Source organism: Bombus pyrosoma, linkage group LG3 (genome assembly GCF_014825855.1).
Source record: "Bombus pyrosoma isolate SC7728 linkage group LG3, ASM1482585v1, whole genome shotgun sequence".
Taxonomy (NCBI): Eukaryota; Metazoa; Arthropoda; class Insecta; order Hymenoptera; family Apidae; genus Bombus; species Bombus pyrosoma.
In genome coordinates, this window is record NC_057772.1 from 16,516,533 (window position 1) to 16,544,237 (window position 27,705).

Here is a 27,705-nt window from a genome sequence, read left to right on the forward strand (position 1 = left end):
TATCATTTTTTATAAATATTTTCATAAATGTTATCTCACTGTACTTACTTGAACTATATTCTATTGAATTTAATATTAATTTTACTTATTTTATTTGTCAAAGATTTATAATGATTGCTGTTTTTAGCAATATGTATTAGTGAATGCGAAAACAATCTTTTTAGAGGTACCAGAGTATAATTCTGAAAGAAGTTGGTTTGAACGAAAAAACTAATCCAGAGGGTGTAGAAGAAAACCTCAAATCACGTGTAAAATTTTATGGAAATCAGGCTAGTTCAAGATTACTTGGACCAGAACTTGTTTTTCGTGGGGTTTTAGTTTCAACATTAGAATGCCTGGACTGTCATCATTCTTCACAGAGTACAGAACCCTTCTTAGATCTCAGTTTGCCGGTTATGGCAGATAAACCACAGCCACCAGTTTTGAAGTAAGAATAATTTTCTGAAATATGTGACAGAAGAGAAAGACGTGAATGTCTCATTTAATCTTATTCACTAAAATATTTTGTACAGAGATGTTGTATGTATTTTAGAAGTTGAAATATAAAAGTTATCAGGAGAACATTACGCGATTCTTAGGAAATATTTCTGCGATAATAATATAGACCAATATGCACATAAAAAGGTGTTAAAATCGTCTTTATCCTTTTTATTACATACAACGTTTCTATTTTTCAATTTCATGTAATATTTTCCTTCTTAATGTATAAAATGTGTTTTAAAATCTTCATTTTGAAACGTTTGTTACATATACAGAAGCTGGAAATTTCTTGAGTGTTGCTCTTGAGTCTACATAAACATGTATGTATGTTCAAACATTACATTTCCAACTTTTAATAAGTGAAATATGTATGTATTGTGATAGGATGAGTGCGGAGAGGATAAACATAAAAAATGATGGTTGCATGTGGTTTAGCGACAGCGTGATGCGCTATCAGCTGATTGATTGTGAACTCCTCACGAGTGTGTCACGTAGGAGACGCAAGAAATCACGAAATTAACTGATCACCGAACTGATCTCCTCGCGTCGTAGTTCGAACGTTTCGCAAGTAGGGTAAAAATTTCGGACTTTAGATATGATAGTAAAGTTTATTGTACGAATCCAACAAAGTAACAGAGTAGGTTCAGAGTGTTATAACAAAAAGCTGTTGAGTGTTGATTTGGGAGGGTTCTTATACTAAGGTTTGGTCTCTTTGGAGGGATTATCGTCAGGTGTCTATCAGACGCTGCTATCCTGTTACTATTTGGTTAATGTTTCGATGGCTGTGGCATGCAGGATGTTTTGTTTACCCCATTACTGTTTCTGAGCCTGTGACAAGTGCGTAATAGCGCTCATGCGTCTAGCCGCCCTAGCAACGCTCACGCAACATCCTTTCCTTTTTATTTGAAAGCGTTTAAAAGTAATACCCAACAAAAAGTGATATACAGTGAGAGCAGTAGATAATGCATCTTTATACATAGTCTACGAATCGTCTCGGAAGTCTCCTTTGTCGGGTCAACCTACGTCCTTCCGCTTGCGTAAACTGTGCGGTCTGTGTGTTTACAATTGAAACGTCGCTTGCCGCTGGGTTTTGAACATTCATATTTTCAAGCAGGACGTCGATTTGCGCTACGTTTTGATTGATTTACAGTTTCATTTATTTTCAGAATTTGGGTTAGGTCTATCTGAGTGGACGATTCCTCCATAGATCCGCATACGAATTACCCATACTTTATTGCCTGTTTGTAGCATTGGTCTTCTCTTTGCGCGATAACGTTTATCACAGGCGCGCTTCTAGTTCTCCTTCCTCACGTTTTCTTCATACTCGATTGTGCCATTTAAAAATACCTTTTGGGGAGGATTGGGTTGAAGGATCGGATTCTTTGAGAGAATATAACTGGAGAGGGCTGGAGTATAGCCGTTATTCAATGGAACGATCCTATAGGCTAATAGTATATTGATTGGACACTATTAGTTTTAGTTTATTCGTTTTATAATTGCAGGATGACTATAGATATTTTAAGGCACGATTAGCATGCGTGTATTTTACTCTGTACCGCTTAGATCGATTTGATAAGAATTTACATATTATGAATTTGGTATTTGAAGAACTGCATTAATGTTCCTTTATCAGTCAGAACCTGGAAATTAAAATACGTTAATAATTTAGCATTTAATACGGGATTAAACCCTTATTTAATATGATGCCTTTTGTTACGAATTTTTTTAAAACTTATGTCAATGTTTCGTTGTGTTCTTCGGCTATTCGAAAATCATCACGTTATTTATGTGTGTGATAACATTAAGTGTACCATTTAATGGCCCAGAGAATTTTTTAGAAAAATGATCTAGCCCGCAGTTAACGTTGTACGACAGTCTAGTGAACATACATATAGCTACCGAAAGGGGTTACAAAGTTCGTGAGCAGACTGCCTTTATGCAGTTCGTATTAATGGTACCCGGTTTTCATGTCGAGCTTCGGAGAAATCTTATTGAAATTGAGCTTTTTCTATATAATTACCAAAGGACTGGTTCAATTCATCTCTCGAGCCTCTATCAATGTTAATCAATTCGAAGAACAGTCTGTTCGAAGAACGCGGATATAGCTAACACTATGATTGACTATGTCGTGACGGTGTGGAATCTGCTTGGTATTGCATATTCACATAACAATAAGACAATTCCTTTTACATGCCTATTACATGTATATCAAAATAATTGAAGTTACAACTGATAAAATTTTTCATGCTCGAAGAGATGGTGTTATTATTATGTTCTGTAACAAAATACGCGCTGTAAAAACTTTAAGCAACTGAATCAATAGCAACGACTTAAACAAATGATGTTGAAAATAGTGCGTTGATATTACATAGTGCAATCGTGTACCATTTAGTGTGCTGCATTATAAATGTTTTATTTAATTTACTAGGTGTTTATTCAATCTAATGATTTATTTAATCTTACTATTTTGTCGAGTTCGTATAATTTCTTGTTTGTGTATTCAGTTCAGTTCAGAAATATCTATATAAATATTTGTTAATTTATTTATAATCAGTTGCATTGCAATTGTCTTATTAAATATTCATGTAAGGGATTGACGCTAATAGAGATTCGAAAATTATTATAGTTTGAGGCCGTTGAAATCTACAATTCCTTGCCTTACAGATATCAGGAGTCTTAAAAACTGGTAGGTTAGTTGAAAATACTGCTTAGAAATATTTATATTTCGAATACTGTTAGTCTATGTCTGTTTTTATCTCTGTTAGTGTTAAAAAGTCTTTGATATTAATTTATCGTTTATTCACTAGCATTATTATACCGGCGTTTTCTACACCATAATACACATGATCAAATGTTTACAGTAATAACATTGTTTTATTTGTTGTGATTAGTGTTATGAATTTATTGATAAGGATTTGATTAAATTAGTGAACCTGATATTACTACTGCGTACATTAGGATTGGATATATTCTTGTAACATGTAATACTAAATAATTCATAATATACACGATCACATTGGTAAGAATTTTCTTTATATGTTAACTTCAAAACGTTATTGATATTACTAAATGCCTCGTATTACAGTATTCAGGAAATCGCAAGATATATATGATGAACGAATTAATTTGAGATAATATGGATATTTGTGAATATTCATCCATACGACGTTCCTTGCTTGTGCTCTGTACTATGAATTGCGTTTAGGACTTTACAGCTCAAATCATCCAATTTCTGATAAGTCTGCAATACGTTTTCGTGTGGCCCTCCTTTTAGTCAATAAATGTACGAATAGAACTCAACCTCTCCGATTTCAATAATTTTTTAACATTGGTGAGAGCGCATAATATCGAACAACATTTTCCTATACATGGTACTGGCAGTCGGCCTTGCTTTCCGAGATATTTGCGAGAATCTGTCACTACTATTAGAGAATCCTTTGTAAAATTGAGCGTCTATGGCAGTATATGCGCTTGTGTTACTTGCCAACGGCGGGATAAAATTACCTGGTCGAAATCTTCTATTTATGTATACAAATGAGGGCGGGTGGCCTTTGGGTATTCGAAATGAAGTTTTGGGCACATCATGCATATGCGAGGCTATACAAAATATGTTATAACTCAATTATAGATGAATATCATCAATGTACTGAGTTTGGGTTTGGATTAGTATTTTCAATCCAGCCGCCGCGAGCTAGCCAGTAAAGCTTACGTAAATAATTGTTCTGCTTCGTAAAATAATATCAATTATTCATCGGTCTATAATTGTTATAATTAACTTGTTATTATTTAATGCAAGTGTTGTCTGCCGCCTCGTGGCGGTCGAATTTAAAAGTCTAGCAGAAATCCGAACCCAATATATCGACGATATTTACCTTTAATTAATTATGAGTTATAAGTTATAACAGACATTTGCAGGTTCGCATGTGCAGCTGTGCAGGGGGGACTTAAGCTCGTCCGACTCACGTTTATAAACAGGAGATAAGCGGTAGGTGGATGTCAATAAATACTAACACATATGCTGCCAGAGACGTATAACTATCGGCAAAATTCACTGTAGTATTATCGACAGTTTTTTTTAAATATCTCGAAAACTAAGCAAGATCGCCAGTTACATGTATAGGAAAAAGTCGATTAGAATCATGGTCTTCATCAAATGTTAAAAAGTCATCAAAATCAAGAGGTTGAGTTCTATTTGTACATCTACCCAATTCAGTACTTCCAATAGCTGATCAAATGATTTCAATCTTGGTACAATAATAACAGTAATTAGGAAGTTTCGTTCTACATGGTTAAATTATAATGTACGCCTATCAATTTGCGTTCAAATGATTTAATGGATTAAAAAACGATATGGAATTGTTTTTGAAGCTATGTTGTTTGTATTTGTCACCGGATAAAGCGTGACATCATCTATTCAGATCGAAATTGTTTTGTGCATTGAGTCATGAGTGACAATGTTCACCGTGATTAACTTTTGAATGCATACCTTCTTATCCTCGATGGTCCAACATGAATGATAAATCCAACATGAAATTCTTCCAAGTAATTGAGTCGGATGTAGCACTTTCAACTCTTAACGAAGAGGTTCATTTTGATGTGCATATTGCAAGGTTGTACAATTATCTAAATTTTTGTATTGGAGACATATACGGTAGTTTATAAAAAAGAATGATTTGGAAAGGATTGGAAAAAGAATTACAGAATAGATAATGTAAAATGGACTTTGGAAGAGTATGAAACATTTACAGAAATGAGTATCGATGCGTTCGCGTTTACGACAGATAGCTAAAAATAAAATAAGCTAGCATCCAGCATCGTTGCTCCACAGCGGAAATTAAAAAAAATATTCAAGATTTATTATTTTTCTTTTTCTCATTTATTAGAGGTCAGTGTCATTCAATCAATGTAATCAATGTATTAGAATAAATAAAATCTTCAAATAAATTAACTGCAATGATCCCTCAGAAAATATTACGCGACTCTCAAGCATTGCATTGTTTATTGCTTAATACTTGTAGCATTGAATGGCACGTTTTATAGTATCGAATTATCGAATTTCTCTTAATATATCTTTAAATTTTCAATGCATCTGGTTTTTTATGTTAGTTAATGTAGTGCTTGCTTTGAATGTAAGTTTATGAATTGGATTTATGGAGTTTTAAGTTGGAGGCCGTATTTATTAGATCTTGGAGTTATATCGGCTCTAAAAGACACCACACGAATAAGACACATTCTTCCTTTCAATTCCTCAGCATTCATATGAATTCTTCTTACACTAAATAAAGATATACATTACACAATGTGTATTAGGTCGTCTGGGAAGTTCGTTCGATTTACATTTCGATTCGATATACATTTATTGAATTATATAGGTGACATTTTATTTCTCCATCATTCACACAACTTGAATAGATATATTCAATATAGGGTTAGATATATTCTCGGTTGCTGACCAACGGATACAAGGTCATTATGACAATGTCACTAAGTTGGTATGAATTTGTCGATTCATCCCTGCTATGTATACGAGGATCTGTATCTTTCGAACGCATAAATTGAATGCTGAGATTTTATATTTCCACACATACACACACTCTATCATCTCTTTCTACAATACTCACATCTCGATTGACGGTCGGTGCCTTTCGGAAGTATACTCTTCATTTTATTTGGGAAAGAAATAATTTCATCCAAGATACGTTAATGCATTCTTAAAAGTAGTAACGCTATTATAGGTTGTAGGGATAAAGCACTCATCCTGTATATTGAAAGAGGTATATATCATGTACACTCATCATTAGTTTCCTCTTTGTATATGCCATATATATTATGATATACGATTAAATGAGACATTCTATCCAAAAATAGTAACAGTGTACTAAATAACATTACTAAAAATAAGAATAGGAACAGTAATAAAAATATATTACTGTATCCGTCATAACCTTGTAGTAATTAATATTTTATAAATTATTAAGGATATTCATTTAAATCAACACATACATATATTTTTATTCTATTAGCCTATAAATATATTCTTAATATTATATTGAAAATGGTAGAAGCGAATTTGCTTACACAACTTTTGCATGCCTTGCTATAATTAATGAAGTAATAATGATTCTAATTGAATAACTTTATTACGTATATATTTATTTAAGAAGAAAAAACAATGGCTTTGAAGATACATTTGATATAATGGGAAATAATATTTCACATGTATCTTCAAAATATCAATCAAAAAAAGAAAAGAAGGCTGCTCGGAAAAAACGAAAAAATAAAAAACAAGACATTCGCGATCATGGTGATAGTTCTGTCCCGGATAAAAGTAATACTGTTGAAGAAAATAATGGTGTACTTGAATCAGGTAAAATATTTTAAATTTTGTAAGCATTATTTTGCATTAATTTTTGAAAATTATAACATTTAATTTAATTAATTTTTCGAATTCAGATAAACGATTGAATTGAAGAAAGTATTTGCATGAAAAATCGTTTCTTCTTTTTTCTTTTTTTTTTATATCATAGTAATTTGAACGCATAAGCATATTAACAAATTTTTGTAGAAGAAAGCGATGCAGATGTGGAAGATAATGCAGAAATAGAAGGCCTTATTCCAGAAGTTGCTGAATCAGGTTATAGTTCAGAAAAACAGTCTACGTTAACAAGTCCTGCCTCTCCATCGACCGATACGATGAAAGCAAGGGAAGCTATTAACGAAATACCATTAGATAATGACCTGCAATTGGGTGCAACAAATAGTATTTCCTTAATACAACTTTTAAATCGTTTTGATGCAAATTCGTTGCCCAGGTATTATCAATCATAATAGGATAGATTAATTTGCTATTTTTATTAAATAAGACGTTTAATTCAATACTATATTTGCTTCACAGTTCGAGTTCGAATGCATGTACACCAAATTTATCGCAAACAAAAGCTTTAGATGCTCTAGATAGTTCTGAAAGCTTGGAAACTGAAAGTGGAATCCAAACTAGATTTTCTATATCTACTTCTTTAGCAATGACCTCAGATTTAACGAGTCCAGATGATCCAACTGTTAGTTTCAACCCGATTATGTCAAAAGAAAGTTCAAGTTCTATGATTACTTTAGCAAATGGTGAAACTATGGAAAGTATTAAATTATCAACACCTAGCCTGAATTTAACGGATTCTGTTAACCACATCGAACAAGAAGCATCTACGTGTAATCAATGGTATTGTAGAAATTTATTTTATTTTTTAAATTTCATGCTTTTATATTTCATGTTTATGCTAAATATTACATTTCACAATCTTTTAGTTTTATTATTATTGAATATTGATTTTTATAGTTATATACATCAAAGGTAAACGTTAATGTTGTCTCCCTTCATTTATATACATCATCCATTTTTATATCATTATACTAATTTCCGAACATTGCATCGAATAATAGTAAAGATTTATTATACATACGTACATAGGGATTTCTATCTTTCGAACGCATAATTCCTCAAAACTAAAATTTTATATTTGGAGTCCGTTCACATCCCTTACATTATCCACCAAGTTTCATCTTGATTGGGTACTGTCGTCATTCGAAACAATATTCGAAATTATTTCTGTAATATAAAAATACTTGTGGGGTTAATGAATCTGCAGATGAGCATAAATGCGCAGATCAAATGCTTTTTTTTACATAAGTAGATTTAACTGTGTTTTAGGTTTAAAAAATTCTAACAAAATTATGGTTCTTAATTTTATAATTCCTGAGTGGGTGTAAGCTTCCTCGAACTTACAATTCAAAATATAATAAAAATAGAACTATTTTATAAAAAATCATGTATTGTCATATACATGTTTAAGTTTTGATTATTATATGTGAAAAATACTGCACACGAGAAAAAGAAGATGGAATAGGTGTCACTACGTGCTGCGATCGTGATATTAGTCGGCCTTTAGTTCTTCCTATCTTCAATGATAATCACAGAATGAAGGATCCAGAAATCAAACAAAACAGTCCAAAAGCGAAAATTCAGCCCATTATAAACGCATTTATGGCCAAAAACAAAAGAACTAAATACAGTAGTTTCTCAAACAATCAAACAAATTTGTTTTAAATGCAAAAATTATGCTGAAAACACTTAGTAAATTTTTACTTTGCCATTTTTATTTAACACCGAAGGAATCAGTAGAATTAGATTCAAGCTAATTTCATATCATTATACTATTTTACGGTGCCATTCCATTGTACAAATATATATAAAAATAAATTCGGAGCAAAACATGTGCCACCTTCGCGATGTATAATACATTCAAACATTGTAAAACTTTCATCAAGAATGGGATTTTCCAAGACAAATACCAATATTAGAATAGTAAGCGTAGCTTGGAGGAGACTCTCATCGCCCCCCCCCCCCGTGAAAACTTACGTGATAACTTGAAGCTCAAGAGTACCAGAGCCAAATTCTGAATTTACATAATAAATAACGAATAGGTGAATAATGATTCGATGATTACTGCTATAATACCTGTCTGCATTGTGCATATGTATTGGGTTGGAACAAATGATCGTAACGTTTTTCAATAGCAACATTTAGATATGTGAAAAGCCAACATTTGAAAATGAAACGCCAATATTTTACAACAAGACATATCACATACGTATATACATATTCTGAAAGGTGACATTTTGACGCGTATTTCTCTGCAATTTGTGGGTTTATGAATTTTAAGTGCATTTACGTTAAAAGTAAATATGGGGAAAAATAAGGTGCATTTTTACCATGTGATATTCTTTTAATAAAGAAGGAAAACATCACTGTACAAACAACAAAAGAGATATGTGCTGTTCATAGAGCTGGTGCTGTGGGTGAGGATACCGTTCCGAAGTAGCTAGTTCGGTCCACACAATATGTCACATGACACATATATTGTTGAATAAATCTATGTACAAAGAAATCTATGCATCGAAACATTGTCTTTGAATTCCACTTAAAAAAGGCTACAAATTTTCGTTCTAACCCAATATTATGTACTTTATCACAATGAATATCGAAAATGATTTTCCACGATCACCATAGCGCTTATTCGATACTTATATAAATACATCGGTGAATATCTGTAACAAAAACTTGTCGCAAAATTAACCTTGACCTTTAATTTCGGGTTTCGAATTCTTTTTTTATTGCATTTTAAACTCAAAGGAACCATGGGTAGCAACTCAGTTGTTCTCTTGCAAAAAGTGTTAAAATACTGTTAGTTTCCCAACTCACTTTATTCGCAATGTGCTTACATTTTGCAGTCAGATGAAGGTGAAATAGTATCTATCGCCGCTCGTAAATAGCCCAGATCCATTGTCACGTCGGAGACGCAAGAAATCACGAAACCGATAGATCGCCGGTGATCTCCTCGCGTCGCAGTTCGAACGTTTCACGAATAAGGTGAAGAAATTGAACTTCGTATATAATAATGGAATTTTTATTATATTAATCCAACAGAGTGACGGTTCAAAGTGTTACAACAGAATAATGTCTTGAGCGCTAATTCAGGAGGGTTTTTATATTGAGGTTTTAGTCCTTTTGGCGGGGTTATCGTCGAATGTATAGCGGCTATTCCGCTACTGTCTGGTTATTATTTCGATAGCTGTGGCATGCAGGATGTTTCGTCTACCTAATTACTGTTTCTGAGTAGGTGGCTTTCTTGAGCGTGTGACACCATCATTATGCAAGGGTCGTCCAGAAAGTAATACCTGTATACGTATAGAGCCATATAAAACGATGGAATGTACTTATAGAAAGTTACCTAGCGTCATTTATATTTTGACATAAATCATACCAAATTTCGTGCTTAGATAACTAATATTGTCGTAGTTTCATACGTTTCATACGTTTAAAATAGCAATGTGAACTGAACATTTCGTCGATAACGAAGTGCGATCTGTTGTACTTTCACGCTTTTTGAATGCTGAAAACTTTGGTTTTAGAAGAATTCACCATCGAATTACGACAGTGAAAAATAGTAACAACTCGCATATCCCATATCTTCTTTTCCTTCCTTCTTTCCCAGTATCAAGTGTTTCTCCTTCTTCCTTTCTCTTTTTATTTGTATTTGGAGGACATGTAACTCAACAGCTAGCCGTTATCTTTAACGGATCACTTTCATACGTAAATACATCCATAGTGCTGAGTTTATGTTTGTTTTAATTCGATGGTTAAACAAAAAATTATGATACAATTAAAATTTTCCCAAAAATTCACTAATAATAGGGCTACAAATTTATCATCAACAATAGTTTATTTGAGGAATTGTAAATGTATATTTATATAGGAGCTGTCAAAATCAAGATTTCTAGGTGTAGAGTGTTGTAGAAAATATATTTTGACGTTTAGCCAGAACTACGCCTGTTTTTTAGGTGTGCTATTTAAAGAGAGCGCGGATATACTCATGTCCAGATCATTATTTACTAATTACATGAGATGAAATTGATCAGTTAAGCAAGTAGAATATGTAATCATCAGTATTGATGCATATCTTCTATAAAAATACGGACTACACACGGAAACCACTTTTTTAAAAATTATGTTTCTGTAAATCTAAAGATTTGTCGTGTAAATTAACGTAGAAGAATATTTTTGGACATATCGACAATGGCCCTTTTTCGTCGATTAAGACATTGTATGGCTTCGTTTATTAACGAAGTAACAATACTTTGTCACTAATATCGTAACACTGCAAAGAATAATTCAGCTGTTTATTATACATACCATGAGATGATCGAATATAGTACATAATATCCACAGCATAATATCCACAGGATATAAGTACCACTATATAATTGCGTTCATAGGAATTGCATAAGTTTACATAGAAATTCGCGCTTTATTTGCAACATTTTGTTTTTTAATGAGAAATATATTATTGCACAAATAGTCTGAGCTTCCTAGGTAAAGATGAGCGCAATATGCGACTATCTTGCCAGACTATATCCGTTCGATATTTCACGTACAGCTTTTACCATGTATTTTTACACTTTTCTATTTGCTATATTTTACTATAATTAAATATTACGCCAGTTATATTATTCAACTATGTCATCTGTGTTCAACTTTTGATTGCAAAAAATAATATTACTGCTGTTAATGCCAATTATATTATATTACTTTAGTTTAAATGATTTTAGAATTTCATACATTTATTTTCATAATAGGAAAACAAGGAGAAAAACAGAAGAATGTTCTAATGACGTTAATAATAGATTTGATAACATCACTTCTGGTATTTCAAAAATAGGAATTAGTGGTAGTCTTCAGCAATCACCTACTAGATATACAACTAAGGAAGGAGAATGTTCCATACAATCGTGCTTAAATCAGTTTACAGCTTTAGAATTGATGAGTGGAAGCAATAAAGTTAGTTGTGAAGCTTGTACTGCCAGAGAAAGAAAGGTATAGTGTATGCAAGTTTAACAATGCAATTTAACAGTTATATTAATTAATAATAATTGAAATAATTCATAATAATTAATAATAATGTATATTTGATTGAAAAATTCCTCGCTTGAAAATTGCAGTTTTTAATGCAATAGGATCTAAAATGAAATAAATTTTTCATGATGTCAGGTGAAACCGAATTGTAAGATGATCTGCACTCCAAGTACGAAACAATACCTGATCTCTCGAGTACCCGCTGTTCTAATCCTCCATTTAAAACGATTTCAAGCACAACGAGTCGATTTTCGAAAAGTAACAAGGCATGTTTCATTTCCAATATTACTTGACCTAGCACCTATCTGTAAAAATCATAAAAAAGCTAGAATTTATGCACTGTATGGTGTTGTTGAACATAGTGGAACTATTCACGGTGGACATTACGTGGCTTACGTAAAGGTAATTATTTAAATGTTAAGAATTTAATTATAAATTATTACAAATCTATTTAATGCACTGTTAAAATGATATAATGTTATAAATATTATCAAATTATGATATTAAATTATTTGTCAAGTATAACTATTGGGTCACCCCATAAGTAATGCCGTTGTAACGTGCGGTATTTGGTAGCGAGCACGTCACACAATTGAATGAGGAGCGCCTAAGCTTTATCTTTATTTTTAATGTGGATCCGACCTTTATTGGTGTAAAGAGGGGATAGTGTCGAAGAAAGAGAAAAATGTATTGAATCCGATGAATAATAATACGCTTTTATTTATGATACTAAAAGAAAGAAAGGAGAAATATAATAGTTGATTCTCACGATTCATTCTAGATGCTTCTTTGTTCTTCGTTATATGCTATATACTCACACTCGTTTGAGTGTTTCTCCTCTCAGTCTTGTAGTACCGCTGTCCCAGTCTACGTTTGTATATTAGAGTTCTACAAACGTTACAACAAATTATGTTACAAAAGATTATGTCATTGTTTCAATGTGCGAACTAGATTTACGCACAATCTTTACGCATTTGGGCAACGCTGGAAATCTACCGAACAGAGCTCTACACTATCTCACAGATTTAAGCCTATTGCCATTTTACAGATATCTGCCGTACACGTGCGAGACTTACTCAAAACGTGTACAAATCGGGGCAAGAGACTTGTGAATTCGCGGTACCGACTACTCGTCTCAAGTTCCACTTTTTAAAATTGGGGTCCCCCCCCCCCCACAATAACGTTGCAGCGCTCGTGGTCGCTGAGTCTGCACATTCTTGGACGGTGCGGAGTTCCGAGTATGGGACGGTATACTCATTGCATCCCGTCTGATCACCACGTCACTCGAAGCACACGTGCAAGAATGCGCTTACTCTCATCTGTAGGAGCCTCCGAAATCGTAAAGATGTGGCTGCAATTATTATCATTCCATATTAGGTCGGAGGGTGTCATCAAAATATATAGACGGGATGTAACACCATTTTTATGAGAGTTAAATTTAAAATAATGGATGTTGTTACTATCAAAGTTTTACAAAATTTAAAAAGAATATTTGATAGATAAAGGTAAAGAATTAAAAAATGCAAGAAAATCCATCATTAATTGATTGCCAACAGGTAATCTTTTATTTTTGTTTAACATAAGGAAACCGACAACTGTATCATTACTTATGGGATATCCTAATGCGTAATAAAATACTGTTCGTTCGAGTAAAAGTGGAGCTTTTAGAAATCGTTAGAACCAGAAAAAATCAGACGCATATAAGAAATTTTTAACTGACGACCGACTTAATACGAGACCTGTACGATTACAATCAACTAGATCAATGAGAGATAGTAGAAGAAAGCGTTTAGGACAAAATTTTATATGTAGGACTACAGAACAATGAGAGCCAATGCACCGCTTACTCGGTTATGTGTCGTGAGACTTCACTTTTTCTCGTTTAACCTATATACATTATTTTTTGTCCTTATCTTATACAGTTCTTTTTAATTAGTATGATCTTCACACACATATTTGATTACTTGTAATTAATTACTGCATATTAAAAGGATGTATCTATCATTTGACATAAAAAATTTTGCGTATTAAGTATTAAAATATACAGCTTTCAAAAAATTATGAATGTTTTTCAGTCACGATTAGCACTAACATCAGATGATCCTCGATGGTCATTTTTGCCACCAAAAGATGTTAAAGATTTACAAGAAAGTTCATATTCTTCGAGTTCTGAGTCTGAAACTGAAGAAGCAGCTGCAGCTCCCTCATCGACAGTAAGACCGCCACCCGGTAAATGGTATCATGTTTCGGATTCCAGGTATGTAATTTTTTAATGTATGTATTATACGATATATCCTATGTAATTAAATGAAATAATGAAACCATAGTATCTGAAACGTTATAAAGATTATACTCGTACATATGACATATTATTAACAGTCTATTGAATATTTCTAATTGAATGTTTATGCATGCATGATATACAAAATTACAGAATATTTTGTTGTATGTGTTTAAATCCTAGATATGGAAAATAAAATAAAATCCACCAGATCGACGCAAAAAGTTCAAATTGTATCTTTTATTTTTAACTATATCTTTATTAAAATATTTACATATCGGCTTACAAAGATAAATCTTCCTCAGTTTCTATGTAAATAATAGAAAATATGTTACCGCACGCTGTTTTTAACTGCTTTGTTATTTTAAAACTCTTTCCATTCTTTACACACTCATACTCTGTGTAGGCAATATAGGAATCGATATGGGAGACATAGCTGGGGCAGATTCAGGATACTAAAATAAGAAAAAATGTTCATACTATATAAACATATGTATAAACATATATGTCTGATATCATCCTGCTTTCAAGTAAAAGCTTGTTTTCTCTTGTAATAGTTGCTTGCCTATCTTCAGAATAATTGCTCAAAATGGTCACAGCTTTAATAGAGGTTTGAATACGTTACATCATAGACTGTCAAACTTTTTTGAACAGGCACATGGATTTGCCGGCAACTTTAATCATCATATTGATGAAGAGTTTCAACATTGTTAACTAACGTTTTGTGAACAACAGATTTTAAACGTCCCCATAACTAGTAATCTGAAAACTAGTGTGCTCAATTTACTCCATCTATTTCTCACATACAACGGAATATCCCGTATGTAAATAAGCCAAGTATAGTTATTGATGGATCAAACAAATCTTTACTTAGGGTCCATCTCTCCTATTGCGTTCATAAAAAATGTGGATTTGCATAAATATCTGTATTCTAATCATTACCAACCACTAGCAACCACTTCATTTTGTCTAATAAGATTCTTCCTATCATCTGCCCTTTTAAAGCTTTGGCTTGGTCCAAATGTGTATAAAAATGGTCCAAATATGTGAGATTCCAGTTCATGGCCAAGTGTTTCAGTGTTCCCCTTTGTCCTTTGCACAGTCTGCAGATTTCCACGTTCTTCATTTTCGCACTAGAATTTTGCTGTACTTTGTATATCTCTTTTTCTTCCTGTTAGTTATTTTGGCATTCGTCTTGTTCAGTTTCTCTGTATTCTGTATTGTATCTTAATTGTTGTTTCTTGTTGTACAGCTATTGCCTTTGTATTTCTATTTTCTTCGTCACCACTTCTTTGTACTACTGCTTCTTTCTGCTACTTTGTTATCGTACTATCTTCTCTCTTTTTATCTCTTGTAAACATTCCTTTAATATTTCATCATCTTGACTCTCGCCTTATTTTTTCTTCAAGTGCTGTTAATTTTCTGCCTGCTTTCACTATAATTTTGTTTCTGTATTTTTATCCTTTACAATACATCCCGAGATGTTTCAATTAAATCTTAATATGCCTTTTAAATATTTACCTTAAATACTTACCTTATCATCTCCAGCCTGTTTTATACTTTCCAGCCTCATATCTTTGCTCCATGCTGCATAATACTTTTAATTATCGAGTCAAATTAGTGGATTTTGTTTCGGGGTGTATTTTAGATATTTAAATTCTTTTACTGACTCCACTTTTCTCCCTTCCCAAAATTATTTTTCTATTTTCCACTTTCCTCTCGCGTTTCTGAAAACCATTATGTTGGACTTTTCCATGTTTAACACAAGGTTCCCCCTTCTCTAAAAGCTTCCTAGTTTTCTCATTTCCTCCATTCTTTCTGATGTTTTTGCCTTTATACTGTCAGTCCTCACCCTGTCCCTTAGTCCCTAGTTTCCTTTACTTCTTATTACGCTCTGCTCTATAATACGATCTTCCTTTCCTCTTTTCACTCTTTTAATGACCTTTTCTTTCATTTTCATCTGTTTTCTTTGAGTTATCACTGTGTCTACACTATGGTGTTGCGAGAGAAATTTTATTGTTAAAAGAAATGTTTCTTAAGAATCGTTTCCTTGTAGTTTCTTAAATTTTCTGCTGATTGAAGTCAAATTTGTAATTTCTATCAAAAAAAGAAAAAAATAGTATTATTAAAATTTGTTCACAGATCACTTAATGCATACAGTTTTATATAACTTATAAAAGCTTATAGATAAGGTTTATGAAACATTTATTAAAGATTGATATGAAATCAAGTTTGAAAAATGTTTTTATGTGTTGTTTTGAACATGCTTACTAGCACAATTCTGCTACTAATTGTTATATAGTTAAAAAAGCTGAACAAATTTAATTTTAGTTTGATATAAATAGAAGTAAATCTAGATTGTATTCATAATTTCATTTTATGTTTTAGAGTAACAGAAGTCGACGAAACAACTGTGTTACAAAGGCAAGCCTACCTCCTATTTTATGAAAGAATTCTTTGAGCATTTTGATAAGTCTCAACCTGAAATCAGCGAAATTTGGATTTTACAACAGCGAAATGCAATTCAAATGAAAAATAATAGAGCTAATCTTAAAATATTATAAACGACGACCATTTAGACTAATCAAGAGCAATACTAAAATTTATTTCTGGAGATTTAGATTTTAATTTAAAATTGACTGATGAGTATGTCAGTTTGTTATCAATATCAAATGGGAATTTTTATTTAAAATAGTTTTTCATTCGAATTAATCACGTTGAGAATGCATTATATAATATTTCTTTAAATTAATTCATGATTTTACTATGCCTACTAGAACATAATTATAAAATATTTATTTTATCAAATATTCAATGTATTTATATGCACAACCATCTGCAACCAGATTGTGAGGAAGATTTCAGAAGGTCAACATTCTGATAAAGTATTAAAATAATGCGAGTAAAGCTGAAATTTATGTTTAGAATAAATACATAATTAGTAAATTGAATTGGGAATTAATATTTTAATCGTTAATTAAATAAAATAATACATTGACATTTTAACAGAATTGTTCTATGTACTGTTACTATTGATAAAATAAGTGTAAAGATCCACATTTCATGCTTACAAATTTGAAGTCTCATTTTTTAAATGTTCAGATAACTGATACGGTTTTATATTTTTAAAAATTTGTTTCTGGACCAGTCAAAGTAATCTTTAAAAATATAATAAATTTTAAACAAACAAGTTACGGAATAAAGAAGCTATTTGTCAAAGTAATACATATTTTGCAGATATGGATAAAACTATAAATTACTACTTATTTTCTTTTACATGAATATAACTTAAATTTTGTGCTGCTAATATAGATATGATATTATCATGATTTACTTTAAATGTAGTCAAATTCTAGATTGAACTTAATTATTCAAATACATGTATTTATGTGTTTCAATTGCATTTATAAGAATAAATTACTATTAAGTCCAATTATCATAAATTTCCTATTGATTTATTTCATTGATTCATTAACCACATTACATTAAAGATTACCGCATCATCGAGTGCATTTACGTGTACCATTGACGCATTTGTTTTTAATCTGCAAATAGTTATATATTAATCACTCTGCAGAAATGAATATTTGTATTAATAAGTATTATAGCACAACAATTTTCTGTAAATGATAAACATAGCGAAAATTGTAGACTGATGATAATAGTGTAAGCTATGGCCATGCGCGCGGACCACGGCGAAACAATTCCTTTGCGCTCGATCATACGTGTCGTTTATTGGCTCACATCAAAGAGGTATTTTAAAAAGTCGATATTCATCCGAATTCGCCGACTACAACGAATGACCAAGGTCATAAAATTTTTGGTCTGATACGCCTCGCTGATTGGTGCGGAGGTGTCTCGATGAATTAGTATAAATATCAAAAGACAGTCGAACTTGATGAATCTTCTCCTGCACAACTCCAAGTATACTCAAGTATATTCCGATAATCCCTGAGATTTATTATCTATTATTAATTGAATGATTTTCGGAATCTCTGAACGTATTTAATAATAGACATTTCTATAACACATGTAATATACCTTAACAGTAGATATTAGTTAATGTTAAGGTTTTATCTCGTAATAGGGAGAGAGGAAATGCGTGGATGAATGTATAATAGAAATATATTTAAGTATAAGTACAGTGTGTATCCTAGTCCAGATCCGCGCGCTGACAGCGTTATTTTACGAAAGAGCTTCGAATCCATGGGCCTGTCACGTAAACTTGAGGGTTTGATGATAAAATAAAATAGCTCAGTCGTAACACAACTATCAATTTTGATTTTATTAAACTTTATTATGAATTCAGCAATCACAATGGAATACACACTGAATTAACACACATAAATCACAACTCACTCCAACAACTTTATGTAAAACTTAGTTACACTGATACGTTAAGTACGCGACTGGTCTAAGGGTAGAAACTGGTAAAGAGATATATTGACTATTCTAAGGATACAGAATAAGTGAAGTTTTACTGACGATACTGTGTCTGAGGAAAGCTAGGGGTGGGTGTGTCTAAGGATACGGGACTATCGGATTTGTTGATGACAATTTTGGTTAGGAAAGTGAGGGCAGTAGACACCGCTTCCGATTGGATAAGAAGAAGGTTGGTGGACCAGGAAGGGTTTTAGCCGCCCTCGAGAGAAAGTTTCTAACGGAAGATACCGAACGTGAGGGAAACCAACTTTCTCGTGTTAATCCGTAGTAAACAATAAATGTAAAAGAAAACCTGAAACAAAAGATACTTTTTTGGTCTGAAGGACCTTAACTATGAAAATGCCAAGACCCATGGTGGGTCCTTAAGGCTATTGAGGATACGCGCCAAGGATGTGCAGACATCTGGCTGCCATCTTGCCCGCGGTGTGGCCTGGTCTTTGATGTGGATTGATGTTACAGGCCTACGGGTATTTATATAATTACGAAAAACCGGCCTGTCTGTACCCCGCTGCATCATCTGTGCAAGGCATGTTCCTAGAAAAGGCTGTGAGGCTGAGAGGCCCTTTAAACTGATTTAGTGCTAAACAATACTCAATAGCTCCGAGGGCTAAAAAACTAAACATTAGAGAAGATATGAAGTTTTCCTTGAAGTGAACCCCACTTCAACAGTTAATAAATTTTAAACTTCGTACACGATGCAGAGAGGGGGCTGTTGGATTCCAAACGTGGCATTCTATGCCAGTTGAATCATGTTAAAAGCTGATCTCCTGGATTTATGATTTATGATGCGGCATTAAAGGATTTGATAACCGCGAATGAAAATCCAAAAACATTACCTGTACAGGATAATTACCGTTTACGATATGAAACCAACAAAGGAGGAACTGTATTTTTTCCAAAATCTCTTGCCTCAAACGTTTCTGCAAAACGCTCCAATTAAAACCCAGCAATATACAATGACTCACATTAATATTCAGCACCATGGTGCGCGAAATGTTATATTATGTTACTGGATATATATATTTATTCATTCGTATCTGTTTCCGTGCTTCCTATTCCAGTGCACTTTTTTCAGTAAAAATCAGTAAATTTGTAAATTTTGTATCCTAAAAGCTAATTGAAATTGATCGTATAGATGAAAAATTAATGAATTCGTTTTGAAAAGCACTATGAAACGGTCCGCAGAAGAGTATATAATAGTTACGTCTAGAAAAACTAATTTGATCTTTATATCGTGCAAAATAACTACGTAAAAACAATTCGTTTTCTTTAAAAAAATATGCCTTCTTGTGCTATCCAATCTTCGTATATAACACTTTTTGTATCTAGAATACATTAAGATATATATTATATATATGTTAAGCCGTGCCTAGAATTGCCACGGACATCCTATATAAGTATGTGATAAGTAATAATATCTTGTATAATATCATAACGTTAGAATGTAAGTAATTCTATCTTTTATAATTATCAAAATATTCGTCAGGAAATGATTTGTTAAAAAAATGGTCTTTTATTATTATGGAAATTACGTCTCTTCTATTTTATTCTACTTAATTTTCGAGATCTTTAAGTTTGAGGATGTAATTGTTTGTAATATAGATATTATAGAATGTGAATTTTTCGTGGGAAAGATATTGCGATTCCTACCGTTTCTAGATTCGTAGATAGTGGAATCTCGATGGAACTTATTTGATATTGCCGTTTGCATTTATTGCATTTTCCGCTTTCTCTATTCTTTACGGTGTTATAGTGTTCTAATGCAGAATGGTGGTTATTCTTGAAGTTTGTTTCTTGCAGGCGTAATAAATCTGGGTTGTGTAGTTTTCGGATTATTTTGAGTTCTTCGTAGAGTCTTTAGTATCCATTTAAGTTCGATTGTATAATCATTTTCACAATGGCGCAATTTGTTTTGTTTATTATAATATATTTGTTAGCTGGCAACCTATGCGAAGTCGGTATCGATTTCTGACGTCCAAATACTCATGTCTCTTTTGGTGATTTTGGCGTAAGTTTTTTTCACAGATCCGGTCAATTCTATTCATTAAGTTAGAAAAATTTACCAAATGTCCAGCTGGACAAATTGTGAAGTACAAATTAAATAATAAAAAAAAAATTCTATTCTTGATGTTTTCTGTACAATCATTTACTACTTGTAATGGATGGGCAGCTTCATGGCAGTTTTCAAGGAATCTTCTTAATCGGATCTCGCTGGCTGCTTGAATGATTATGGCTTGTTCTTTGGTAGGGATAGTTCCGTGTTTTATGGCATTAGTGTAAGATTTATTGCATATAGTTAGGTTTGATTCCATTATATTTGAAGTTGAAGTATTCGGGAGTATCGATTAATTGTGATTCCATAACTAATTGTGATAAACGTGATACCATCGTTGTTGGTTTAGATTCATGCAAGTATGTATAATATCAACATTGTTGTCACTAATACTTTCTCGTGAGAGATACCGTTATCGTTAGACGTCTGTATTTTATGACGGTTAACAGCCGATTGTATGTTGATTCACAGTGTTCAGTTTTGCGATACTTCATTTCTACACTGAAATGTCAATGCTCCATACTCATCGGAGACTACACGCTATTTGCCTTGCTTCTCACTTTTACTGTTCGTGGAAAACCTTTAGAAGCATTCTTAATTGGCTAAAACTAAAGGAGGAGTTAGCCAACCGGTATTTGTCCATGATCACGACGGGAGTTGGCAATGTAACGGTGTTTTTTTCGGGCCCGAGGCCAGAATGTTATCGACTATGGACATCCGGTCTCGGATTGCGGTCCCTCGGGAAAAACCTCGACTTATGACACCAATAATTTGCTATCGAGGCCATCGAGAAATACTATAATGAAATCATGTACTACAGAAAGCTATTTATTAAAAGCTAACGATTTTCTAAAAAAATAGCTTTGGTGCTTTCGTCTCATAAACCGTACTAGTCGGTTGCATAAGAAATTCCTTCTTTGCTTGTGCAGCTAACCGTTACAGATATTTAAAAAGATTTCGATAATAATGTAATTTTTCTAGGTAGAAGTACATTCTTTTATTATTATCAATTTATCATTTCAAGTAATGTAATGCGAGCGATGTGATGTTGCCATTTTCAACAAGATTATATTTGTAATAAGTAATAACATAATGCATTCAAATTACAATCCTTCATTTACACCAATAGAGTGCTAACGGCTGAAACTTGTATTCGTATTTAAAATACACTTTTTCTAATGCATTTCTTATACTTTAACTGCATGTAGTTACGATTCGTCTGAGAAAAAGCTAGATGAAGTAGTCGAAAAGCTACTTCTTCGTGGATTTGTACGGAACTTTATAAAATCACTTTGTTATGACAAATTTCTAACGTATAACGAAAAAATTGTTAATTTTGAGTTTAAAAGTATTATAAGCTATGATGCCGAAAGTCTGTACGACTTTCATTCAAAGTACATGCACTTGCTCCTATGGTAGCGATTAAAATGAGATAGGTCCTGAGTTTGTGATTTATCATTTACGTTCACATATCGGAAAAATGAATCTCTTCAAGATTTCAAAAAGCGGTTGAATTTAGTTCAGAAGTCCTCAAGGCTCAAACGTAGCTTTATCTCCCGTATCGCTTTAAAAGGGATGTCTGAACTAAAAGGCGCTTCTGTTTTCTGAGTGTCTTTTGAAGAAGTTTCAAAGAAAGCGGGTGGACAATGATATTCTCAATTCGTAACATTTGAGTAAAACTTTTACCAATGTATAATTAAGACAAGACACGATATAACTTGGAGCACTGCTTATTTAATAACATTTACTTATTTGCTTTCAGCTATGAAATATGTATGTAAGTGTGATTTAAAGTATATTGTCTTTGGTCTCATTTTAATTAGAGAAATCTCATAAACACGTTAGTAAAAGTTTAATTTGAAAAAAATTGTAAATAAAAAAGTTTCATCATTGAATTAAGGTAATAGTGAGCAATTTGGTTAGCGACATTTTTCATGCTTTAATATGTTAAAAAGAGCTATTTAAATGGCGTTTTTCGCAATTAGATGAGTATATTGTATTTTTTTTCTTTCTTTCTTTTTTATGTATATCCGTCGATTTTTTCGGAACGATTAGACCAATTGAGATGATTCTTTTTGCATCTTGTAGGGCATGTTTTCTTGTTGGTTCCACTAAAAAATTGATTCAGTTTCTTCATTCTTAACTATTGTTGTTGCAAATTACCTATTATTCGCTGATATCACTTCGTTATGTCTGATTGTTTCACCATAGACTTGTCACTGAAAGCGATAAAATTGGGCCGTTTCATTGTAAAATTTTCTATGGAAGCTTACTTCGTCCATTTCTGCACATAGGTTTGTCGCTCAAAGCTAACTTGATACGTGTTTTTTTATTACTAATTCTTCGTTTTAAATATGCTTACATTGCATCTTGTAATGTGTAAAGACATTGTTCATATGAAATAGACCAGAAGTCTTTCTTTACGAAAGTAGTCTGCATTTCTACAAATGCTCCTTCGTCGTGCGCTTTATTGAGAATTTTGTTTGATACTAAATTAGATACGGATAGGCCGTTTAAACTTATCACATGACTAGGAGTGACGTAGACTTAGCTATTTAGAAAATTTTCTTTAGGAAGATCAATTACATCTCTATTTAATGTAGTCCTTTGTAATTTATGTATGATTACTACCCAGCTTAGAATAAACGATAACATTCTCCGTTCAATGTCTTCATTAGCTTTCGTCACCTAAAATGTTATTACTATTGGAGATATCGGAATCTAACTATCGATATCTTTGAATCTGCTTCCAATGGATTCATCGTAAAATTTTATAAGTACTGAGTCCGACAATTTTCCCTCTTCCAGCTGATCTCTTCGAAGAGTTGGCTATGTAAATTTCTTTAAAATTCCTATTGCGTCCTTTATTAAACCATACAAAAATTGGCATGTTTCGTCGCTTTTATGATCGCTTAGTTTACGTTATTGTGTACAAGAATCCTGTACTGATCTTATTAGTAATCAACCACCTTATATGATGCCACTTTCGTCTCTCCTGTTTAAGTCTTTGTCTTGTCATTGGCTGATAGGTTGTAGCAGTGCCTTCCTCCCTTCCTCAATGGGCAAACAGAAAACGGAATGCAAATATTTCCCGAATATTTAACGGCTGAACGACGGTTCTATTGTTGCAACTACTGTAGGATTAGTAAGGTTAAGTATTTTCAATGAGTAATATCAAAATAAACGACTTGCCATTGCTCTAGTCCACCGGTAGTAAGAAACGATGTCTTTTTCGTATTGTCATCATTTTTTATATTTTTTTCAATTACTGCGGAACTTGATTTAAGTTGATCTTTCTGTTGAATATTAAGACTTCGAATGCTATTAAGGATTACATTTTTCGTCATTGCAACGGCCTTTTGCTATTGGTCTTCATATATATCTACTTGGTTGGTCATCGTAATTTCTTCCATCGGCATAAATCATTATTAGTTCTTTCTTTGTGTACTGTATTCAAAGTAGTAGCATGGGTGAGATCTGCTTCAATAATTTGTTTTACATGGGCAAATAGTTTGACAGTTGCGTTTGTCAATATAGGCTTGAATTCATGTTTCCGTTGCAGGAAATATTGTTCTGTTGATTCGTTTTTGCACATAAGTCTACTTTGTGAACTGTGTTGCGAATTATCAACTGAAGAGCAACCGGTCAGGTCAAACCGATCGGTCGATATCGCGTACCTTGAATGACTTAACGCTCAAAGTGGAGGAAGTTTAATAGATCGAGTGTTAGTGTAATTTAGCACCTTATTTGCACTTGTTATATAACATCAAAGTTTGATGTTATGGACACAACGGTGATAACGTGTTGTTGAGACTGAAGTATTTCACCCGCACGGTACGACGCTCTGACGATGACTGACTTAATATGTCGCTGATTCTCCCCACCAGCCGTTGAGTCTCATCCGTCTATCGTGCCTCCCCGGCCGAGGGTTTTCCCTGGGGTTTTTCCCTGACCCCGGAGTCATCAGCTCAGGGAGGACAGATACTTCGGAATTTCCCAAAAAAGGCATAGGTGCTGTCCGAGCCATAAACAGACGGCCATTCAAAATCCCAAACAAACTGTTCAAAACATAATATTGGTGGCAGAGTTAAGCTGGTTTATTCCTTATTCGCATGCGGGGCTGAACAGGCCACATAATTTTTTATTTATTAATAAAAATTAATAATTTTTATAACAATAATAATAATAATTGAAATAAATACATAGAAATAAATTACCGTCTTCCTAATGACAATGAAAATCGTGTTAAGTTGGGCCTGTGATATTGGTCGCTACATTAAAAAATGTAATATAATTAAAAAAATTCTTATTAAGGCAATTATATGGCTTTTAATTTTTAGTTCGTTAATATATTGATAGTTCTTAGTCTCTATATCGTATCATATGGTTTTTCTATGTCTACGCATATTTTAGTGAAATATTCGTTTTCAAAATTGCTTTGCATATGAGTGATTCTTACACACACACTTTCTCATTTAATTTATGAATTATAACAAGCTTTAGATATAATAGAGGACATGCTGGTATTGTGACAAAGGCGGCCAGATGAATAAATAACCGTATATGAATTTATCGGTATTATTTTAAAAACTATCGGAGACTGAGAAGGTATCTAGGGGATTTCAGCAAAAGCCTTATGTAATAAACTACGTTCAAAACTTTTTATTTGAAAAAACAGATATTTTTTCACACTCTTTATCAGAGAGAATTAGTTAAAAGATAAATAGTTTTCTCAAGCAATATTTACAACATTTGAACATGCAACATCATACATCAATAGTAATTTGTAATCACTTAGATTATTATGGTGTCAACAATATGGACACACAAACAAATACTACAACAGAAAACCAGCGTGTGTCAAATGTGCAGAAAATCACCTAACAATAAACTGCTCATACACAGGAAAGATAAATGAAGTAAAATGCTATAACTATAATGGAAACCACCCAGCAAACCATAAAGGCTGCGAAGTCAGAAAACAACTACAACGAAAACTGTTTCTATCGCTTCGAAGCAGAACATACGGCAGCTATCCCTCATAACAAGAAATTGCAGAACCACAGCAAACGCCAAATGTACAAATCGTACCGAACACTAACAATAGAAACAACAACACCTTTGGCAGCCGAAGTCATGCACAAGTAACTAATCAACACCACCCATAAACAACCAAAATCAAAACAACAGCAATAACGACGCTACAGAAATCAAGGAACTGCTCAAGCAATCCATCAAAAACACTGAAATGCTAACAAAAATAATAAGTGAGCAAAATGCAATACTCAGACAACAAACACAGTCATGCTGCAACTACTTACAAACGTGTTAAATAGAAAATAGAAATGAACACAGTGAAAATAGCAGCTGGAGCTCCAATGGCCTACAACAACGGGCCCCCGAAACTAAAACATCTCTGCAACAATAATAATGACATATTAATTGTTTCAGAAACACATTTTACAAGAAAAAGCTATATGAAAATATCATATTACACCATCTATGATACCAAACATCCCTCAGGAAAAGCACACGGAGGGATTACAGTGAGAAAACAAAAAACAATAAAGCACAAGAAATCGACCTAATCAATGGTAAAATCTTGAAAAACGTTCCCCTCAAAAGCATACGTTTAATCACAATAATATGCAATGCAATTTTAAGGATCCAATACTTTCCTAATCTACTACTAGCTACAGCTACTAGCACAGATCATAATGTTGCCTAAGCCAGGCAAAGACCCACACCAAACTGCATTTTACAGACCAATATCACTACTTCCTGTGTTTTCCAAAATACTAGAGAATATAATATACGACCGCTTAAAACCAACAATAGAGAAAGAAAAATTAATACCAGATCACCAATTTGGATTCAGAAACGAACACTCCGCGATAGAGCAAATGTGCAGGCTCGTCAACGAAATTTTACGAACAATAGAAAAGAAACAATACTGTACAGCCCTCTTCATGGACATTGAGAAAGCATTTAACAAAGTGAACCATGAAAACCTCTTACAAACAATTAAAAAACATTTCCCGGAACAAATCCATCACTTACTCAAATCATACCTAAACAACAGAACCTTTGTAGTAAAAATAAAGGATGCATATTCTGAAGTAAAAGATATCAAGGCACGGGTACCGCAAGGATGCGTCTTGGGACCAATATTATACACACTCTACACGGCCGACATACCAACAACTACCAACAGCAAAATACTGACATTCGCGGGCGACACGGCTGTACCAGTCACGCACATTAATCCAGAAACAGCAGTCACATTACTACAAGAACATATCACAAAAATAGAAAAATGGCTGCAAGATAAATAAATAAAAGTAACCCCCAGTAAATGCAACCATATTACATTTACGCTAAGAAAACGGAAACCACCAAATATCCAATTGAATGGCGCGCACATAACACAAAAAGAAAAAATTATACAAAGGAAATGAAAGCGTTGGCGAAGAATATCATAAATTCTTTTTCTGAATGAACTCTCCACTACTATCTTGTTACGCAACATGTTTTAGCGATTTTAGAAATTTGGTAAGAGGGTAAAGCAGCTCTGAAAGAACAGAATCATTTCGGGAGCCAGAGAGAAACTTTAGGAGAACCTTTAACCGTATAAACATAAAGTTGGAGTTAATTGTTGTTTTAGTATAGATTTAAGTTATTCCAGTGTAGATCTCTTTGGTCCTTTTTATTTTTAGCTTTTTTAACTTCTTTATTTTCTTTATTTTGTTATTATTTGTTATTTTGTTAATCTTTTTTATTATTTATTATTATTATTATTTTTATTTAGTCCGTGCCTCTCGGCTTTGGACGAACTTTCAGCTTTCTTTACAGCTCTTTATTGCACTAATCGCCTTCTTATCTCTAATCTAACACTAATGCTTATAATCTATTTACACTTATGTCTACGATTTATTGCAACTTAGCCTACACATTATTGTCACTTTGGTCTTTTTGCCTCCT

At 32.9% G+C, this 27,705-nt stretch overlaps 1 protein-coding gene across 4 annotated transcripts in view; it reads left to right on the plus strand.

Annotated features, from left to right (window-relative positions):
• LOC122566297 (ubiquitin carboxyl-terminal hydrolase 45) overlaps positions 1–24,260 on the plus strand; it is a 55,334-nt gene extending 31,074 nt beyond the window's left edge. For 3 of the 4 annotated variants that reach the window (XM_043723388.1, XM_043723387.1, XM_043723390.1), the window contains 8 exons: positions 165–427; positions 6,642–6,847; positions 7,046–7,292; positions 7,376–7,696; positions 11,671–11,908; positions 12,083–12,349; positions 14,023–14,204; positions 16,617–24,260. In XM_043723388.1, coding sequence (XP_043579323.1) covers positions 165–427; positions 6,642–6,847; positions 7,046–7,292; positions 7,376–7,696; positions 11,671–11,908; positions 12,083–12,349; positions 14,023–14,204; positions 16,617–16,689 — 1,797 coding nt within the window. In that variant the 3' untranslated portion in view covers positions 16,690–24,260. The remainder of the gene's footprint in view (positions 1–164; positions 428–6,641; positions 6,848–7,045; positions 7,293–7,375; positions 7,697–11,670; positions 11,909–12,082; positions 12,350–14,022; positions 14,205–16,616) is intronic. The other variant, XM_043723389.1, reaches the window with a different exon arrangement.
• The last annotated feature ends 3,445 nt before the right edge of the window (positions 24,261–27,705 follow it).